The 21,360-nt window shown below is 39.5% G+C and overlaps 1 protein-coding gene across 1 annotated transcript in view; it reads left to right on the top strand.

Annotated features, from left to right (window-relative positions):
* Window positions 1–693: 693 nt before the first annotated feature.
* KCNIP1 (potassium voltage-gated channel interacting protein 1) overlaps window positions 694–21,360 on the top strand; it is a 406,302-nt gene continuing 385,635 nt past the window's right edge. The window contains exon 1 of the mRNA XM_054079816.1: window positions 694–1,016. Within this exon, the coding sequence (XP_053935791.1) occupies window positions 929–1,016 (88 nt within the window). The 5' untranslated portion in view covers window positions 694–928. The remainder of the gene's footprint in view (window positions 1,017–21,360) is intronic.

The following is a 21,360-nucleotide window of genomic DNA, read 5'->3' as shown; positions in this document are numbered from 1 at the left end:
CCTGTAAATCTCCACGTACAGAACCGTCTCATCTTAAAAGACCTATGAACCAGAGAAGATTGGTGGGAAACTTGTTCAGCCAGACAGTGACATTTAGGATGGGGCAGCCACAACTTCCCTGGGCAACCAGTTCCAGGGCCTCCCCACTCTCATGGTGAAGAAATTCCTCCTCGTGTCATGTCTAAATCTGCTCCTCTCCAGTTTATACCCATTGCCCCTGGTTCTATTGCTAGAAGCCCTTGTAAACAGCCCCTCCCCAGCTTTCTTGTAGCCCCTTCGGGTACTGGAAGGTTGCTAGAAGCTGGTAAAATTAAAAGAAAACAGTCATTTTCTGGGCGCAGCTTTGCTTTCCTGCTCCCGGCAGGTTTTGTGAGGGCACTCTCTGCAGCTATGAACAAACTGAGAGTACAGTGCTGGTAGTTTTTTGGGTGTTTGTTTTTTTTTAAGAAGTGTTATTTACTGGTTCTTTGGGGCCTGATGAGAGTCAAATTGACAACTTCATTGAAATCAGCTGGAAAAGAGCCCCAAGAAAACCACCTTCGATGGGCAGCTGCTTTCCTTGGCGACCCCCCGTGACTCCAGGGTGAAGCGCCGTTCCCCGCGCCCGGGGAAGCAGAGCCTCCCTCACCCTCCGCGCTCCAGAGGCGTTGCTGTGCTCACAGACCGCCTCAGAGCATCGCGGGGGGGTGTGTGTGCAATCACAGCGCAGAGTCTGAAGGGGAGAGCTGCACCTTTAACAAACGGGGCATGCAAATCTCTCCTCTGCAATCCTCCCTGGCAGCTTCGGAGAGCCCACCCTCAGCAGAGGCTCAGTGCCTCACGGCGGAGTTGCCTGCTTTGAACAAACTGTCACCTCAACTTGTTAATTTTTTTGGGGGGCTCTTCCTGGACTTTGTGGAAGAGAAGAGCTTTTCTACCCGGTTGAATCATGAGTGGCTGTTCAAAGAGATGCAAGCACGGGATTGTCAAATTTGCCCAGACTATTTTTAAGCTGATTACGGGCACTCTCAGCAAAGGTAAGAGAAAACACGTTAGTTCATGCTGTTGTTCTGTGCTCTTAGCTTTGTGGGGGCAGTTTGGGAGCCTTTAAGGAGGCTTGTGATGGAGACAACCTCTTCAAGAGGTGTTCTGGTTTAATTCTGGGAATTGACTGCTCAGAAAGAAGTAGCTGTGGGCAGTGGAGCTCTGCTGTAAAGCCTTATGCAATTGTTTCCAACTTGTGTAGTTGGCAACTTGCATTTGTGTATTTGCTGTAGCTCCCAGGTGTCGTGGGCTCTTTCGGTGTGTTCAGAACTGATTGCAGCTTCAAAAATTTAGACTTCATAACTGTCAGAATCAGTACTTTCCTGAGTAGTTTTCTACTGTACTGTTTCTGCTTGTTTGAAGCATGTGTTCAAAATCTAGGTTGCTGCTTATTGCATGCATTTGAGTACTTTTATCTACATTTTACTTGTCCCCTGCACCCTGCGTGCCTTACCGTGTGCAGGTGAAAGTTATGTAGTTCTCTTAACTAAAATCAAACAGTAAACAAAATAAAGCCTCTTTTCATCTTTCTAAATCATGTAGTTCCTCTGATGTTGCACTTAGACAAATTGTTACCTTACTTTTGTTGGTCGTTCGGTTTGTAACAGTACTGCTCAGCACCACCTTTGGCAGCTCCTTAAATGAGTACTGGTTTGGGAACTCCTGACAATAGCAAACGATGCTATACTTGACTGCTCTTCTATTGAAATGGAGACACTGTTTAGATGAGGGTCAGACTTGTCCAAGTTCCTGTGTGTGTATGATTGGAGGAGATGTGAGTTTTGGAATTGCTAATACAGTTCAGACTACATTATTAGTGGAGATATTTGTGTGAGGCTGAAGAGTCTCTGTTATGATGCAGGTTTTGAAAATACGAAGTCTGAAGCTTTTTTTTTTAATGTGTTTATAGTTGAGGAGCGAAAAAAAGAAGCCTTTCTTTTTCAGATAAGCTCAGAATCCTCTGAGGTGTGTGAGACTGTGGTGGCTGTCTGGAGCACATGTGCTCCTGCATGAATTTTAATGTTGAAGCTGTTTCTTAGGATAAACTAAAACTGCCTGAGATGACTTTTAAAATACCAAACGTGAAAGTGCCAAGAATTGCTAAGTGCAGCTTTCTTTTGTAGAAACTGGGGAAACTTATTAAATCTATCTCTCTAGAAAAGAAAAATACAGCTCTAAGACAGTTTTCTCATATTGTCCTTCCTGGCTTTCAAAAGAAATCTACATGGAAAAATGTTTTTCACTTTAAGAATAGTGGACAATTTGGTTGATTTTAAAATCAAGATTAGTTTAAAATTGCATCTTCTTGATTTAATTACTTGTTTTTCACACCGACCTCACACACACACACCCCCGTTCACCTCGCTCCCCTCTGGTCATGTATAAGCTGTTGAACACCAGCAAAGGAAAGATTAAAAACTTGTTCAAGTCTATCACAGCAAAGCGTTGTCAGATGTTGGTTATAATTCGTGGTTAATGGCAAGATGCTTTTTTAATATTAAAAACAAAAGAGGAGTTCAGAAAGAAGAAATAGAGAAAGAAATGCCTTATTATCCTGGTAGGGAAGAGAAAATAGTTGGTAGGATGTTGTCTGCAAGGCCTCATCCTCCGCAGCATGTCCATGTGGTGTGCTTGCTGTACTTCAGTGCTTCCTTCAGGAGATGATGGAACATAGGGTGTCTACTGCTGTACTAAAAAATGACTGACAATAAACTTTAGGTTGTATGCTTGTGCTCATTAAGACAAGGAAAAAAACTTTGTTCCGCTCGTGTTTCCCCATATGCTCATCTAGAGGAGTTCATCTTATGGAGACTTTTTAAGCAGTCCTTGTGCCTCTGCCACTTGCCTTCCTTTGGCAAAGGGATACGTTAGCATCAGAGTCTGGCAGCAGAATCGCACTATACAGAGAACTAGAAATGAGAGTATAAAATGTTCAAGGCTTGCTTCTCTCCCTGCTTCTGAAAGACGCCAGCCTCGCACTATCATTATTTTTGCAGCCAAGGCAGTGGTATTATACAGTTTTACCCACAACTTTCCTATGGCAATGTCTCATTTCAAGCTGCTTAGCTTAGATAAGAGTGGCTTCCTAGGATTCAAAGAATTTAAAACTCTGATAAACTCTTTTTTCCCCTACTCAGCTGCTGGTGTTTTGAACTGGAAAAACTACATTCAGTAAGGGATAAACCATGTGAATGAGTGTTGCATAGATATGAAAGACCTGCTACAACTAAAATAAATATTTCCATATCATTACCTATGATACTCATAACTATTATAGAAATAACATGACCGGGAAGCTTGCTCAGGAGTGTTGATTTAAAAAAAACAAAATAAACTGTTGAAGCTTGTTTGTAACTTTATCCCAGAGCTTATTGTTTAGTATTTCTTTTACTGAATCTTTTGCATGTTAAGCCAAGAAATAGAAATTTTTGTATACTGCTGTTATGTTCTTTCGTTACCTTACACTATACATGTGCTCTCATATATTTGAGTAATATTCCCTGTGTTCTTCATTCCACTCTTGCCTCATTTCCTTCACATAGTTTAGTGTCTCTTTATTTTTAATTTTAACTCTTTTTACAAAGAAAATCCTTTGTGAGCCACAAGAGTCATTGTTTTCCTTTGCTTCCATCTCTCTGAGGGTTACTGCACTGGGACATCTTCCACAATTTAATGGCACGTAATCCTTAGCTGTGCTCTATTGCTTCTGATTGTTTCAATAACAGAATTTTTCTTTCTTCTTGATTATTTATGGTCATAACATGAGACTGTCTGAGCTGTGGCTATAAAGTCCTACCCTTTAGTGTGTGATGAGACTGCAGCCTCTTTTTGCAGTAAGAAATAGACACACTTGATACCACTGTGTGGTCATCAGCCTGTTGGAATAGTCCTGATTTAAAACTGCAGCAGCAGAAAATCTACAAGGTTGTAAGCTGAGAAGTTCATGGCTGGTACCTCTGCGGAGCTGGACTAGCAAATTTTGCCGGCTTCCCTCTTAGTGAGTTCTTATTTGGAAAACCATAGTAACATAGCAAAGCTATCTGCTGTTGCATGACAGAAGGTGTCTTCCACCAAGAGCTTTGTGTGCTGACACGTATACATTGAAGAAAATGCGCTGACAGAATCATAGAGAGGTTTGCACTGGAAGGGACCTTAAAGATCATCCAGTTCCACCCCCCTGCCATGGGCAGAGAAACCTCCCACTGGACCAGGTTGCTCAAAGTCCTTTCCAGCCTGGCCTTGAACATCTTCAGAGATGAGACATCCACGGCTGCTCTGGGCACTCACCACCTTCACATTAAAAAAAATTCTTCCTAAGATCTCATCTAAATCTCCCCTCTTTCAGCTTGGGACCATTTCCCCTCATCCTGCCCCTGCATTCCCTGATAAAGAGCCCCTCCCCAGCTTTCCTTTAGGCAAGCATGTCCCTTTACAGCTGGTGGGAGCAGAATAAACCCCTTATTCTCCTGCATAGCTTGGGTGGGGATCCAGGAGGGAAGAGTCCAGAAAAGAAAAAGCTCCTGGAAGCAAGTTGGTGTGGGGGTTGGACAGTGTGCAAGCAGCAGCACCTTCACCACAGTTAACTGGAATGGAAAACAACAGGGTTTGTGTGAGGTTTGGCTGTTCTTTCATTAATACCTCTATTGTGGTATGGGAAATGGAGGTTCATCCTCCATGTCCTGGGAGCAAGCAAGAGTGGGAAGAATTATCTGGTTGGGGTTTCCTGTTGAGCCAAATGATTAAACGACAAGGTTCTCTGCGTGTGACAGTATTGCTGAAGTCATTAAAAACTTAGTACAGGAGGGCTTTGCTGAGCGACCAAAAATGAGGCTGGAAGAAAACCTCTTGGATTCTGTTCCAGTTATCAAGGCAAGAAAAGCAAGATTATTTTAGGGACCAACTCCTTCAACATGTTCTTTTGTGAAAACAGATAAGCTTTTGCAAATTAACTACCCTTTCACTTTTTTCCTCGAGCTGCCCCTCTTTTAGTAGTGCTATTAAAGTGCCTGCCAAAGGCTCTCATTTCTGTTTCCTTGCTTCTCCCATCTCTGTTCTGCAATGCAATTCATCTGGAACTGGTAATTTGTCCACTTTTCATAGTTTTAATTGCCTAATTATCTGTTCCACTGCAGTGATAAAGTTTTCAAACATCTTGCTCTCGCCACAGCCTCTCCCAGCACGAAAGAAATGTATTCTGAGTGTTTTACAGCAGTGTAATCTGTTTTGCTGCCTCTTTGTGAATCCACATTACAGCTGCTCTTCTAAGATGTTATGCGAGATGGTAAGAAAAGTGCATGGTCCCTTTTAGTCATGCACAAGCTCTGACTTCTCTGTGTGGAAGTTAATCTTCTTCCTATGGAGCTTATTGGCACTGCATGAGGTTTGTATTCTTGACTCCAGCCTCTGAAAATGCAAGGGAAGGGTGGATGTTACTAGATGCCCTAAAGACACAGGAAGTCCAAGTTGTCCAAGTGACGCCAGCATCCCTGCACCTTTGTGACATATAAGAAAACATTAGATTCTCCTCCTGCTGTGTAGGCTACTTTCACCCTTTGAGTTCTTGCTACTGCCTTCAGAAGTAGAAAAGCTTTGAGTCAGAAGGCTCTTGTAAAAGCTTTTGCCTATCAGTTCCTAGTTCATAAAACCTGAGTGTTGTAAGTGTTTTTTAATAGGAAAGTCATTACAGAAGCCAGGTGAATAACATGCTTTTACAGAGTGGGATTAGAGTTTGTCCGTGTTTTCCAAATCATCCTAAAAAGTAGGTGAGGGTTTCTGTACATTAAATGTTGGTGATGAAGCCCCAGCTGGAGAGGAGCTGCTGTTATGAGGGCAGAATAAGTGTCTTGACTCTGTATCTTGAGAAAAGACCTCAACTACTGAAGCTTCACAGTTCAGTTCCTAATCCTATCTCTCCTCAGTCAAGCTCTCCAGTTTCGTCGTATGGCTGATAGGAAACCCTGCGTGGTGTGTCTCTCGTTTTCATTTTCCCTTTTAAATACTCAGCATATCTTGCTATATTTTCTCCATATTGATGATTTTTTGAGCCGCTAAGCAAAATACACCTCAGGAAAGTTACACGTTTCTTTGTTCATGAAAAATGAACTGCAAATAAATATATCTTTTTCCACAAAGGCTGTACTACCTGAGTAATTGGAATGTGTGTACAAGTATTCTGCTTCTGGCTTTCATCAGGAGTGAGATGGATTTAAGAACTGGGTGAGGAGGAAGTGCTAATACTCTAGACTTCCTTTTAAAACTCTCTACACCTCTGCCTTCTAGAAACTAATGCCTCTGCAAAAACATGGCTGCATGTGTGCTAGAAATTTATTAAGAACTTAATGTGTATGTAATGCTACTTATTCAGAAAACTAGAAAATATATTTTTTAATCATCTGGGAAACTGTTCAGGAAGGCTTTTTATGGTATTTTGCAATATAAGCATGTGTGTATGTCATGTCTGATAGCCAAGAGTCCTGGTTGTATCTAGATGTCTCAGTGGGCAAACCAGGCTCTCTTCTGGCACCTAAAATAATGATCTTGGGTATAGAAGCTGTGATATCTCTGCTCTGAATATGTTTTAAAAACACAAGGCATATCAGTTTAACTGTCCAGGTCTCTACTCAGGACTACAGTAATAGAAAGTTTCTCTAGAGAAAATATGAATAGAATTTTTTTTGCCTAACTGGTAGATTAATCTGCAGATTGTCTAGTAGAAACAGTTTTAAAAAGCAATGAAGTAATCAGGTTAGATTCCATAGCATTGGAACAACTTGTGAAAATTTGATATCCTGTTATATGCATAATGGGGTTTGGTTGGCTTTGATGTTCTTTTCTTTGTGTTTTCTTTTTTTCATAATGTGTGATGCTGGCAAATGGGCTAAGTTGTTTATATCCATGCTGTAGATATATTTACATGCTGATTGATGTGCTAATTTGCCACATAGGTTTTGTCATTTAAAGTGGTCTAAGATGAACATGCCATGGTATATTTTGACCTAATGACCCTATTACTGTCTTCCTAATGAACGGATTTAAGTGTAAATGGATAATTTCTGAAGATGACTCAATGTCATCATCCTAAAATTAACTTAAACTAACACATGAAGTGTAGTTTTTAAAGTGTTTTGTCTCCGATAGAGTATTGTCAATGGCAGAGTACTAAAGGATGGTAATAAAATAACACTTGCCTATCAGAGCACTGCAAGTCAGCTCTGTTTGAGGTTATGTTCTGTATGCATTCTTACAAGTTATTCCTAGTCTCCAGAGTGTTTTCAAATGTTGATATATTTGGTGTTAGTAACAAAACATGCAGTGGTGTTTCTGCTCGATGCTGGGTGCCTGATAAAGCCAACTGATTTCCAGAGTGGAATCCTGTTGTTAAGGATGCCAGTGAAATTCTGTCCTGACTTTTCTTTATGATCATTTTTTTGGGATTCCTGTTCTTGGACTTTTGGTTTTCTGGTTCTAATATGTTTAGTAATGCTCTTAAGTGGTAATGTAATGGAAACCAGGCATGGGATGGCTTTAACTACAGGACCATTTAAGCTCGTGGTGTCATTGGAATGAATAGCCACGGCCAGCTTCTTCCACATTTACACAGCTTTATTAAACCCCAATAGCATGCATGTATAATTTGACTTCTGCTTCTCAGCTCGCTTTAACTTCTAAATTGATTATTTGTAGTGAGAGTTTCACAACTTTTGGCCTGCAGGGCATGTGGGTGGAGTACATTCAGTGCTGATAAATAGAAGTAAAGTAGTCTGAGGTTTAAAATAAGTGATTAATGCTATTTTTTTATAAGTGGGAGAACTGGTGCAGTAGTCTATGCTACAGCGAGAAACAACATAGGCTTGATGAGATGCTCACCTTGTAAAGCCAAAATAGAGTTGAGAGATAAAAATAAAACCTTGTTATATAATTTCCATAATTGCATCTGGCAGAAGTTAACACCGTTTTAATCTATTACAATCTGAAAATTGTCCCTCGCATTTAAATATCTAGTAAAGCGCAAGTGTTTAACTTGCCTTCCTTTGAAATTTTGAGTGGCACCTTCAGCATTTAGGTAAATTTATCTTTCAGATGTGCAATAATGGTATGATATTTTTCTAATGCTTTCATTGTGTTGTATGATATAATGCAGTTTCTTTTGCCATTTGTAAATTCTTGTAGCTGGAAGATCAGGTGTTTGTTTCTGTATTATTCCAGCAAGATTCACATTTAAAGGGAGTAATGGAAGATGTTAGGAACAAATACATCCTTTGTGAAGGGACACAGTGTGCTTGAGTCAGTGGACCCAAAGATTTGTCTTTGTGGATCAAACTTTACTTCCACAGGCATTCACCTGAATACCATGGAAGTAATGCAATACTTCACTAGCCTGAAATTGTTCGATTATGTCTTCAGATGTCAATACAATAAAGGTATTGTCTTCATAACACAAATAGAGTTTTAAACATTTGTTTAATTGACTGTATTTCTATATGATCTGCTGTGGAGAGTGATGTGTTCTGGGTTTTTTTGATCTGTACCCTCATAGTTTTGTTATAAAAGCCATTTAATTTTTATAGATAGTCTTATCTGTGGATTTCATTACCTAAGTGTTTTATGCCTCAGGTGAATGTGTTGCATAACGCTTTGTGATTAAAACAGCAATTCAGAATAGTAGCACATACATTATCCAGTTGAAATTAGAAATGTGTGTTGACTACAAATGAAATTGATAATAGGTACTTGTGAAAACCACACTACTGTGAATGTAGTTCTCTTTTAAGTGTTTTTGTATGTTCAGTTGGAAAGATGACAAGGGAGAATGATGCTGGGGAGAGAGATATTCCAGTAAAATACATGTTCTTAGTGTGTGTTTTTCACTCTTCCCATGACTTCATGAACAGAACTGCTGTTTCCACGATTTGTTGGCAGTGCCAGTGGTGCTCGGAAGAGAGGGCTGTGAGGGTCCTGTGACCTTGCTTCTAGTATCACTTCTCTAGGGAAATGTAGGGGAACCCAGTAAACTTTGTGTCTAGTTAAGCAACAAATTTCCACTCTCTTAAATCTCGGTATTACCATGTGGTGTGGGCAACTGGAGGAGAAAATGAGTAGATTAAAATCTTGATCTGAATAGGTTATCTATTGAAATGGGCACTTGTGAACACAACTATTCACGAATGTGAGTTACTTAGCAGGTTGATCCTCTGTTTTTGTCATAATAACCTGAGTAAATGCGAAAACCAACATAGATCATCTGTCTTTCTAAGAGTGATGAAATCACACATAGCAATTCTTAGAGAGGTACAGTTTTTTTGCCATTTACATCCACAGCTCCTCATGATTACCCATGAGAAAGCACTATTACTACTGCACAGTAAAGCTAGTGATGATTTGCAGCAGCAGCATAGTCCATCAGGGTTCTAGCAGTTGCATGGAGTGCCTGGAATAAACTGGGAATGGAAAATATGAGAGTTTTATCATTTACATTTTGGTAAAGATAAAAAGCTATTACTTTAGAGAAATAAGCATGAGATGGTCTGCATCATTATGTTTAATGTAATACTACATAATACAGCTCTTGCCACACTGCCTTGAAGTAGTCAAACTGCAGGTAAGTGTTGATAAAAATTGAATAAAAACCATCTGGATTCAGTCTAGGAGGAGGCTAGCAAAAATGAAAAACACATTTTCAAACACAAAACCAGGGGGGAGCTAAGTAAGCTTGAAGCTGACAACAGCACGAAATATCAAATAGCCTTCTGAGATTTTTACTGAAAGTCTATCATCTGTACCTGTCACATCCTATGCATATCGGGAGCAGCGGTTCTTTAGGTTATGTGTTTGAGGGACTATGATAAATTTTGGGGATTTTTTGACTTGGCTCTGAAAATGTTTGCAAGATCCCCAGTTGTTGAATTGTGTGTTTATGTTAATGCACTGAAAGGAATTATTTCACTTGTTTCATGATAAACTATTTAAAATTCAATGAATAAAAGCATTCTACAAATGTAATCTGTACTGCAGAAGTGGTAACTTGGGATGCTGCAGAGATTGGTGTTGGCAGCGGGTGAGCTGTGACAATTGGGGTTCTCTCAGCTTTCAAAAGGTCTCAGGCAATTGTAGAGATGCTAATCAATGCTTCAGAAACTGAAAAAAGTGCTGTTGGCATCAAGGGCTGGCATGTGAATGTATGGGTTAATACCTTGTGCTGTGCCCTGTCTTCATTTTGTAAACAATTCTGCTTGCTGTAAGTTTTTTGTGTTCTCATAAATACAGGAAAACAGGAGAAACATTTGCATTGTGAACGTTACTTCTGCAAAATCACTGTTACAAGCTGAACATATTTGCAGTATTTCATGGACAGTTAAAACATCAAGACTACAGGCTGCCTCGTGAAGGCAGCTGTGATAAACAAGCTGTGCATTTGTCTTTATAAGAGGAAGAAATGACATTATCAGACAAATTTATTTGACAATCTGTAGTATGCAAATAAACTTTATAAAAGCAATAAAATGGGAGCATATAGCTAAGATGACTTTTAACAATCTTAGTCGTGTTTTTTTAGAAAGTTGGAGGAGAGGGGAATAAAGTCTTAAATGCTTATTAAATATTGTTATGCTTAACTTTCATGCAGTGATTTTCATACGCAAGGAAATATTATTTAAACCAAGAATTGCTTTAAATGGAGTACAGCAAATCTCAGACTGTAAGGGTTGATGTGGATGTGATAATGCACATCTGTACAAGGTAATGCGGCATAGCAAGGGTATGGAGAGCTGGACCCTGCTCGAAGCTTCTGTCTCTGTTTTTCCAGACACTCGGTGTGCTTCCAGTCTTACAGAGCCTAATTCACCTGGGTTTTAATGCTTTGGCAGGAACTTAATTATTTTAGTCCATCTTCAGATTTACGTGGCTTTGATATGCATTCGGTGTACTTCTGTTGGTGGTGTGTAAATCAAATTCTCCATGGATTTTATTACTTTTATCTGTACTTGTGCAGCCAATGTCTTGTCTATTCCCATTGCTACCCCTTTGTAAGGCTGTAGTAGTGCTCCAAATTAGTGCATGATTTCCTTATCTTGCTTTATAAAAAGATAGTTCTAAACACGTTAAATATGTTTTACATCAACACACTCTTAATGACAAGTAATGATACTAAACTCTTGGCAGCAAATATCTGCATATAGTATTAGTGCATATATAAAGCACTGAGTAGTTGGCTGTTGGACCCAAATTGAAAGCAAGCTGAAGTGCTGGTACTGTGTACACACACAGTGCTTGCAAGGTAATTCATTCCTCTACGAGTGAATCTTTCAAATCTTGTCATAGCAATGCCTTGTGTTGTGCAAAGCAAGAAGCAAAACCTGCCTATACTTGTAATAGTTGTTTGCAAGAGGACAAAGGGAAGATGCTGTCAGAGACATTGAATGTGGGCCCTGAATTCTGAATGTGATGCCATTAATGTAAAGAACTACAAAAAAAGATATACAGACATTGTGGCTCAGAAACTGGAAAACTGTATGTGACTTTAAAACATCTTCTCATAAGACAGCTTACATTACAAACTCTCATTTCATTGTGCTTGGCATTAATACAGAGCAGTAAATGCAGAGTATTACGCTAAATTGAATTCTGCTACTGCAATGATATAATTGATACAACATAAATGCTTCCTCCTTTGAAAATGTTGGGTTTTTGATAGCAGCCTTAAACCTCTTAGAACGATTCCCATTGTCTTAGCCACAGAGTAAAACAAGTTTTGAAAACCAAGCTGTAGCTTCTGCAAAACAGACACCAAAATGTAGCCTTGTCTACATAATCTGAACTTGTTGGGCTGAAGCTGCTCTGGGACTGGGAGCCAAGAACACTGACACATTTACGAGGACTCAGAGAAGTAGCATTAGAAGTTACTGTCTTGAGGTTTTCAAAACAAATGCCGATTTGGTAAGAGCCTTGTTTAGAAGGTGAATGTGCTGTGCATCTAGCTCTCTTTGTCCTCCTGTCTCTAAGCCACAGAGGACATACCTTCCACCACCTGGCTGCTGGAGTAGGTGACATAAATGCTATGCAGAAGCGAGGAACATGCTCCAGCCCAAGAAGAGCCTGAAAAAAAAATGATGTCTTGGGGCAGTTGAGTGGGCTGCCAGCACAACAGAAGAGTAGAACTGAGACCCAAGAGGTTCCGCTTGCTCCTGACTGCCTCTGATGACAAAAGATGCTGCCCTTGCTTTAGGACTTCATGGGAAAGAGATAATGGTATGAGCAGGCTATGTCTTTCATGCAAAACTGCCTTTTTAAAGATTGTGTGCAGGTTCTTCTTTTTTTTTTTTTTTTTTTTTTTTTTTAACCTATTGGGAAAATAATGACTGGAACTCTTGCTGTTTGCATTTGCTAAGCCTTTCTCTCTGTCAGCCCTGCATTGCAAGGGACTTTTATTTTCCACTTCTCCATAGCAACATCTCTTGCCGTTCTCACTGCCTGTTGCTTCTAACACTGATAAATAAAGCTACTGATGTACTACTTGGTTTGACCATCTTGTATCACAAACATCCAAGTTGATCATTCCATTTCATAATGTAGCACCGTTATAATACTTGCTCAGATGCAGGTTACCCAGGGCTAGAAATGCACTTGTTGGTAATCCTTCTGCTTTCTACTCCTCTTTCCAGTGGAGTAGTGTATGTCAAATGGAACTGTATGTCTAGTACTATATGTGTACCAACCATCCAATGTGGAAATCATATGGGCTGTAAGTGATGGAGTATACTGTAGTGACATTGCAGTCTTAAAGTATAGAATGAAGTTGCAGAAGGGGCTGAGGAGGAAGGATTCTAAGGTTGGAAAGGCACCGAGTAACCAGGTAAAGAAATACTCTATGCAAGCAGTTGTCATGGTGCAATTTTACTAACATGCATCTTTTCCCTGCTCCAGCATTACAGTAATATTAAACAATACATTACAGAGATCAGATGAGTCTCACATGTGTTTCTTGAACAACAAAAATGTAATCAACAAAAAAAAAAAGCTCTAAACCTTCTCATGCGAAATAGAATTTGGTGAAGCAGCTTCCATGTAGGGTTTATGTCCTCTGGAAGCAAATTTATTGCTCCATGTTCAGGAAGGCAATGCAATTCTATAGGCCAACAGTCATAGGTGTTTCCAGGTGATTTAGGAGCTGTAGTGAACTATAAAACAATTAACGTAAGCTACTTTTAGTCTCCTTTCTGAGGTCCTTCATATAAAAAGGTATTTTGCAGCTTAAAGGAATTGACTGGGTTTTGTGCATGGAAGCCCAGTAATGCAGACTTCTTCGTTCTGTTTTCTGTGTAGGAATTAAAGATGCCACTTTTTTTTCTGATGAGAGCAACAACGGTATGGGATGGAAACTCAGAAAGGAGTTTTCTTTATTGGCCCTGGTTTCAGGAGAATCATCGCAAATTGTTATTTTTTCTGCCTTGTTTGCTGCGTTTAACATCACACTGAAAATATTGCATTGTGTCGTCAGAGTTTTTCAGCTTGCACGATATTGAAGTTTTTACTTTTCACTATCAATGTTACAGTTCCGTGAGATGTTCGTGCTGTTAGATTCATAAAAGGGATGTTTCAGGTTTGTGATGTTGAAGGAGGCAGCTAGGGAAATGAAATGATTTACTGCTAATATCTACATTTTAATGGAGAAGACCCTACCATAACTAAAGAGAGGTTTAAATTTATACTCAATTTGAAGTTCTTTGTGTGCACAATTTTCTTGGTAACTATCGTCCAAGTGAAGCATGAACAAGTATTTCACTTCATCATTGTTTTTCACCCTTGAGTTTGAAACGGCAAAGCCTCATCTCTTATCCATAATTTAAACTTATCAACCTATGTGTGTGTTTCCCTTCTAAATTTGTTAGTTCATTAATTTGTGCCCTTGCTTCTTGTTGAATTTCCAGTAACATAATGTGAAAAAGCCAAGAAAACTGTCTGCTAGAGTAATTTCTTTTAATGACTCTATATTAGTGCTACTGTGCCCCTGCACGGAATTCATTTGGTAAGAAGGTTTTATAGGAAAAACCTGTCTCATGCCTCTTGGCAAGGAAGACACAATGCTTAATTGTAATGAGTATTGATTGTTTTTAATTTGTTTGCTGTGCATTTAGAACCAGATTTCTCTTACATCAGTTAAGGAAGAGAATTGCAAGTTGAGTGCCCCCCATTTCCCACACGCCCCAGACTGCTGTCACTGGAGCTGGGCAGGGTACACGCTTAAACAGCCAAGAGATTTGTTTGCTCAGGATATCATATTGCTGCAGATTTACTCAGTTTGCTTGAATGGCAGTCTTCTCCCCACAAGCTGTAGTTTGTTTATTTGGCATTGAAGGAGAACTTGGTGCTGTCTCTTGCCTGATTCCAGAGTCTTAGTACTTTCCGAGCTCTGGTTTCATAGTTACTTTACAGTTTTGTTTTACCTTTTCACGTGCCTTCCTGCCATTCTCTCACTGACCAGATTTTGAATATGTTAAAAATTCAACCAGTTTCCCTCGTGTTTTTTTCCCAGGAAGCTTCTTGCGTAAGTTGAGCATAATCTATATTTGAAGGCAAAATGTCATGACAGCAAGAGAAATAAGGATGCCATTATTTTTTAATATCTGTCATAGTTTACTCAGCGTGAGAAGTGAAAGAAGACTCTCTCTTTTTTTTTTCTTTAAATGTGTGAAATATTGTAATGACTTTATCCATCAGAAACGATGCCATATTTGTTTCTGCTGTAATTCAGAAATTTGTTTATGGATTGAAAGAAAGTTCTTGCAAGAATGTCATAAATACTAGTGATAAGCCTGGATTCAAGACTTCGCATTTCTTTTTGAGTCAGCTCAAAAATGTATTTAAAAAATAAGAAAAAGACTGCAACAGCCAGGTTATTTAGTATTGGATGCACATCTGAAACAGCTTAACTGTCAAAGTAATTCCAATACAGGTGCAGAATGAATTGTACATGAAGAAATTTGTAGCAGATGTTGTAGATTCACATAGTGGTATACAGTCTGTTGACTGTGGTGTGGTGGTGATCCTCCCCGAGATCTGTCATTGCGTGTACACAGGTATCAGCTGCAGCACTGTTCTGTTTTCATGTCAAAGTAACTTTTGGATTGGTTTGACCAGGTAATAGTTTCAGACTGCTGCGTTGGAGGTTCATGCCTCTGCATTGCACATTTCTGTGGAGACTGTGGAAGAGTAGAATGCTCGTCTTGGAGACCTCTGGCATCCCGCCACATCCTTTAATAGAGGCATATTTCCAAGCAGATTGAGGGTTCAAGAAGTAAAAGATCTTTCAACATTCAAACTAGGTATGAGAAAGTCACTTGCCTGGTGTAGTAATGAAACCAAAAGCTTGTTATGCTAATCTTTCCAATGGGGGACCTCTTGGTCTCTGCATGGAGTTCCTAAGCTCTCTTGCAACAGGAAGATTTGGGCAGCTAATGAAATCAAAGTACAAAAAAAAAAAACCAACCAAAAAAACCTCCCGACATTTTATTGATTTCATTAAACTTGGAAATAAACATTTAGAGCGTACTGTCCCCACTCAACCAAAATGGAATGTCGTAAATACCAGTCTTGTATAAACTCCCTGCTGTCTTCAGAGATTTTAATGGAAACCTCTCTGCTGCTGATGTAGTCATGCCTGCTGGGAGGCACTGGGAAGAGAGTGTTACTGGCCGAGTTACTTACAGCACTGTATGTTGTTAAAAGGCCTTGCTTTTCTCATGGCTTGGCAGCTGAGGTGACTGGGAGGTGGTGTATTGGTGTGCTTATTGCCTGGCTTCACTTCAGCACACTAACAGGAGATGGAAGAGAGGAGAAGTATACCACCTCTTCAGTATCCCAGCCGCTGACCAGGGCCTTTTGGTACAGCTTAAGGTATTTAGGGTCCACCTTTTCACAGTGAAGTAGCTAGTACTTGATGCATCTTTGCATCCCTGAATAATCAGGTGAAAGAGCTCTTGTTCAAAACCTGACCTTTGGACAGGATGGAGCTGTGCCTGTTGATGGATTATTCCCGCACTCTCCTACAAGTCCCAAAAAGAGGATGCAGTGTTCTGTCTAAAAAGGCTGCTGTTTTCATATTATGCACATAGCAAACACTGCAAGTTATACAGAGCAAAGAAATAATTCCAGTCCGCCTCTTAACACATTGTTATTTATTTGGTGCAATGTTTCTGTTCATAATAATTGTTTAAAAGCCTTATTTCCAATTGATTCTGTTTTAAAAATAGCTTTAAATACTGTGAGAGTGTCCTACACTCCTGTTTGCCGCAGTTCTCTTTCTACTATTGTTTGTCTTATATCACAATAAGACTATTTTACAAGTGCACTTGATACACATTGTACAAACTTGGAGTTTTTTCAGCTGAAGGACTTTCAAGTTTGCAGTGTGAAAATATTGATGGTGAAAAGTTTAGTGTGTAGGAAGCAATTTAACAGCACTTGTATTGTGAAGGGTACCCAATAAATACATGTCAGGTTGGCTTATTACATGCTGCTTTTCAGAATGAGTTAAGAAGTAAATCATGCAAGATACCAGCCAGCAAGAGCTGATTTGAGAAATGAAGACTAATGGTTGTTGTTTTTCTTTTGTTACTGTGCTTTGTAAAGCATCGTGAGTTTATCTAACAGATAAAAGTCTGCTTGAGTGCAGCCTTTAGTTAAGGGAGCTGACTAATATCAGAATGAAATCTTTGCTCCAGTCCTGCACAGGACTTCATCGCCTTTTCCTAGTCGTCCATTTGATTAAAAATAAATGTCTTCTGCTAATTTAAAGTAATTGAGTTTTTGGCAATACGTGTGTATTGGGAAGCAGAGGTCAGCAGGTCCTCACTTCCCTAATTAACCGGCTGTAGGGTGAAAGGTGAGGTTCTGTGTGAATGCAGAAATCCCCAGGCTTCTGTGGAAAATATTAATAAGGTTTTTAGTGGCCTTAGGTGTTTAAAGTCCGTATTTAAAGCTAACCTTTCACTTGTGTTTCACTGTTGAATGCCTCAACACCTTTTTATTAAATTAACAGCTAGGCTTACCTTTTCCCTCACAGGGAAAACCCCGCTTTTCCGTGAGCTGGGTTCCAGCGCCAAAGTGAGAGCCAATTTCTGGATCAGAGGGACATTGCACACAGGAAGAGGGGAGAGAGATGTCTGTCCCCTTAGGAAAAGTTACTAGATCAAATTAGCTGTAACACTGACTCAGCTGTTAGAGTGCTCAGTGATGAGGATTTTAGGTGTTTTGAGAATGATAACTTTCAACCTGTTGACGTACTCAAGTGTTTTAAGGACTGTCAGAAGTGGGTGTGATTCAGCAGCCTGATCCAGACTCAGTGCCCTCGTGGACTCCTTTCTCAGGAGTAGGTAGGAGATGACTCGGAGGCCAAGATCTTTTGATTCTCAAGAGCATCATACGACCAAACGATTGTTGTCTGATGGTGTTTAAGCGATACTGGTTACAGAATGTTAAAGTAGTAGATTGTCCTCACAATAGCTTTGGCTTGTTTGGCTTCTTTGGAGCAGCGGAGCAGTAGGATGTAATATATCTGAGTGTTTTATGGGATGTTCAAAGAGAAAATGGAAATGTTATGGCTTGTGTTAGCAGGTAAGAGGTTTATCATAACTTTTCTTCCCAGACATGAAGCATATTGACTTTTTGCTTAGAAAAGAAAAGTTTTGGGGAAATTCTGTTTGGTTTTTTTTTTGTTTTGTTTTTTTATGTTCGATATTGGCCATTGGCCCAAACTGTATTGCATAGAATTTTCATTTAGTGATTTTTTTTTTTATAAGCGCGTATTAGAAGATGTATTACACCAAAAGTTTAAACCCACACAGCAATATCATGTTTCAAATGACACTGCAGCAGTAATGTAGAAAAGATTAGAAGTGGAAGTTGAGATTTAATGTGGATATAGTCATGATTAATCACAGACATCAAGGTTTGCTTTAGTGAAAAGTGCATTTTCATTGGCTGGGTTAGTTAGTCATGCGTGGAGCAAGTACAGTAGTCATTGGTTTTCTCTTTTAGGCAAGAGCAGGCAAGGGAAAAGACCTGAGTTACAAAAGAAAAGTAGTTCTAATCGTATGGCAGGAGGCTGCATTGCTTGTGTCTGATGCGTACAGCTGACTCCTTCCTGTTGAGTAAGGCATTAGGGGATTGTTTCACTAAGATTCAAGCATGTTATATTCAAAAGTGAATTGAAACTAGGTGGGTCTCTTAAAATGGTAATATGTGGTTAAAATCTATAAAAATGTAGACTATTAGATAAGATTTCTTTCTTATCCTTTTTCTTTTTACAGAACAGCATGATTTTAGGATGGACTGAGGGAGGATGGAAATGTTAAGTGAAGGCATTTGTTAAATGACAAGTTTTGCAGTCCTACAGAAAGAAATGAGAGCAGTAGCAGTGTGAGAATAATGGGCTTCGAAAAAGACATTTTGGCAGGCTTGGGAAGCTGATATGTAGTCTTCTGGGAAGATAATATTGAGAAAGCTGGTCACTGCTGGAAAGGGCAGGCAATAATCCTGATTGTACACAAAGCAAAGCACTGTAAGAGACTAATACAGATGAAATAGTGGAAGCATGTTGGGAGAAGATCAGAAAGGCCAAGGTACAAAATGAGTTATTACAACTGGTAAGGGACTTAGGAGGTGGCATTAAAAGATTCTAAAAATACACTGAAAATGAGAAAGACAACAGACAAGGATCATGAGTGCTGAGTGGCTCAGGGCTGAAGTAATGGCTGTATCTTCCTTTAGCCTTCAAAAAACCAGTTTCTGACTTGTTGCCTCGCACAATTAATTGCTGCAAGGGAAGAGAAGCGCAGATGGGAACGATGGCTAAAACATACTAAGATAAGTCAGACATGATTGAATTCATATTGCTTGATGAAAATCACTATTGAGGGCTAAATCTCTGCAATCTTTTAGCTGTTAGAATTTATTTCTGAGAATAAGGGAAATATGGGAAGAGTGATTATTGTATCTGTAACTTGGTGTGAGGAAAACATAATGTATAAGCCAACCAGCCTAACTTCTCTGAACAGAAAGATACCAGAATGAATTGTGGAAAAATAGCCCAACTGTTGAGATGAGGCACTTTGGAAATTTCCTCTTCCTCATACTCTGCCCACCCAAAACCTAAAACACCCTAGCTAGACTGCTTTGTTTTGTTAAAAATCAAACATCGAACCCCCACAACAAAACAAAAAAAACCACACACAAACTATCCCCCACTTGTACTTTCATTAGCAAAAATTTCCTAGCGGGAATATTTGAAAGGGGAGATGCAGTGCTTCTTTATTAGGTTGGTTTGAAACTACAGCACCTGACATTTTTAACCAAGGCAAGGAAATAGCATACTGGTGAAACTGCTGTTAAAAGCCTATCAGCTGACTCTGGTGATCCTCTGCTCTGGTTGCCTGCGTGCAGCTGGGAGCTCTGCTTCTTTACAGCTGGTAAGGCAAACTGGAAACTGGGATTAGGAGCATGACAGCTCTGAACAACCTTATAGAGTAAGTGTTGATATTCAGTATCATACAAACACACAAAAATCAGTACTATTCCATGAGGGAAGTTAGATATTGTTTTTCCCACTGTTGGTGATGTCTGAGCTCTTGCAACAACCTTTCCAAAGTGGTTTGTCTGATTAGTTTATTAGTGATTACTTTACTGTCATATTTTCTATCCTTTTTTTAACCCTTCCTTGTCACTGGCTTGTCAGTGATTATGTGGAGCATCTGGTGAGGTGTCTGGTGGGTTTATGCTTTTGGGTTTAGGAGGGTTTGATTTTGTTGGATTTTTGTGTATTTGCTTGGGGTACTATGCATGTTTTGCTTTGTTTTCTTGTTGGTTTTGTTTGTGGTGGTGGTGGGTTTTTTTAGCCCCTAAGCTGTGCCACGTCCAGCAACATGAATCTCTTGTTCTGTTTTGAGCTGTTCTTATTCTGTTGCAATCCTACTTGCAGGTAGTGTCACAATATAGTCCCCCATGTGTAAGAGTTGGGAGAAAGCACAACTGCTTTTCAGCAGCAGCTTAGTTGGGCACCACTTTTGCTCCTATCTCCAGCTATTAAGAAATACAAGGTAGACACAGACTGCTGATTGCTGCTGGTTTCCTATACAGAACTGTTCCTTTCAACCACAGAGAGAGACAGGGGAATAGTCTCATGGGATTAGTCTTGTCTTTTAGTCACTTTTACTCTTCCCAGCATTTAATAGATATATTAATTCTTACAGCTGGATTTGTACCTTCACTTTCACAGTCAGCTAAATTCTTAATTTCTGAAATCATATTTCTGACTACTGCAATCAGTTGTCAGTGTCTACTTTTGATGTGGAATTAGGTTGAGTTGAGAAGACAGGGATAACAGAATTACATTTTATCTGTTGATTCTTCTTGTTTTGAATTCATTTTTATAGTCTGAGAAATTATTTTTCTAATCTTAACAGGCATAAGTATATTCCCATACATGACTGATTTGAGATCATGAAGCATCATTAGTGTCAGTCTTTGAATTTCTTTTTTTCTATCGTACCTTCCCATAAAATTCTTTCTGTTTTAAAGATGTATAAAATACTCTGTCTGTATAAAATATGGCTCTTAACATCATCTCAGAGTCTTTAAATGTCAGCAGAATGGATGATTTGCTGCATTTCCATGTACATAAGCTGTGTGCAAACACAAACCTAAACAGTGCTGATTTTTCAGAATATAAAATAATGGAACAAGCATGTTGTTAATCTTGTTACAAAACAGCTTATTCATAACTTTAAAAAAGTCCTGCTTTCCAGTGAAGGACGGGCTGGGCACCAAACTTCCTGTGTTGATCAATGAATGCATTGAACTTCTTTGACACTGTGAGACTACGGGAGCTCCTCATTTATTAGGAATCTTTCAGTGGCTGAGGATCACGAGAGCTTCAGTTATGAAGTGTCCCATGCTGACAACTACATGCTTCTACAATGCAGTTTGGAATTTGGATCCTCTTGTACGTAGAGCCCCCAGGCTGCAGCCTGCTGTCAGCTGTGGCTCGCTCAAGGAGCAGGTTGTGACTTATTGTCCTGGAAAACTCTGTTACGTGACAAGAGGTGTTTATTTTCATGAATCACTTTGCCTGAAAGGTTTCTACCTTTTTTTTTTTTCTCTCGTTTAAAAACAAAACAGCTACCACCAATAACAGAAAAACTCCAACTTGCTTTAAGTTCTCCAAAACTGTCCATTCCCAAAGCACTCACTTACAGCTACCAATAGTAAGGGGCTCTTTTTGGTTGCTTGGGTATTTTTGTTGTCTTTTTTGAAGGCTATTCAAAACAGAACCTATACAGAGCTCTT

This window comes from Cuculus canorus, chromosome 14 (assembly GCF_017976375.1).
Source record: "Cuculus canorus isolate bCucCan1 chromosome 14, bCucCan1.pri, whole genome shotgun sequence".
Classification (NCBI taxonomy): domain Eukaryota; kingdom Metazoa; phylum Chordata; class Aves; order Cuculiformes; family Cuculidae; genus Cuculus; species Cuculus canorus.
Note: the sequence above shows the minus strand (reverse complement) of the source record. Positions and strands in the feature narration are given on the sequence as shown.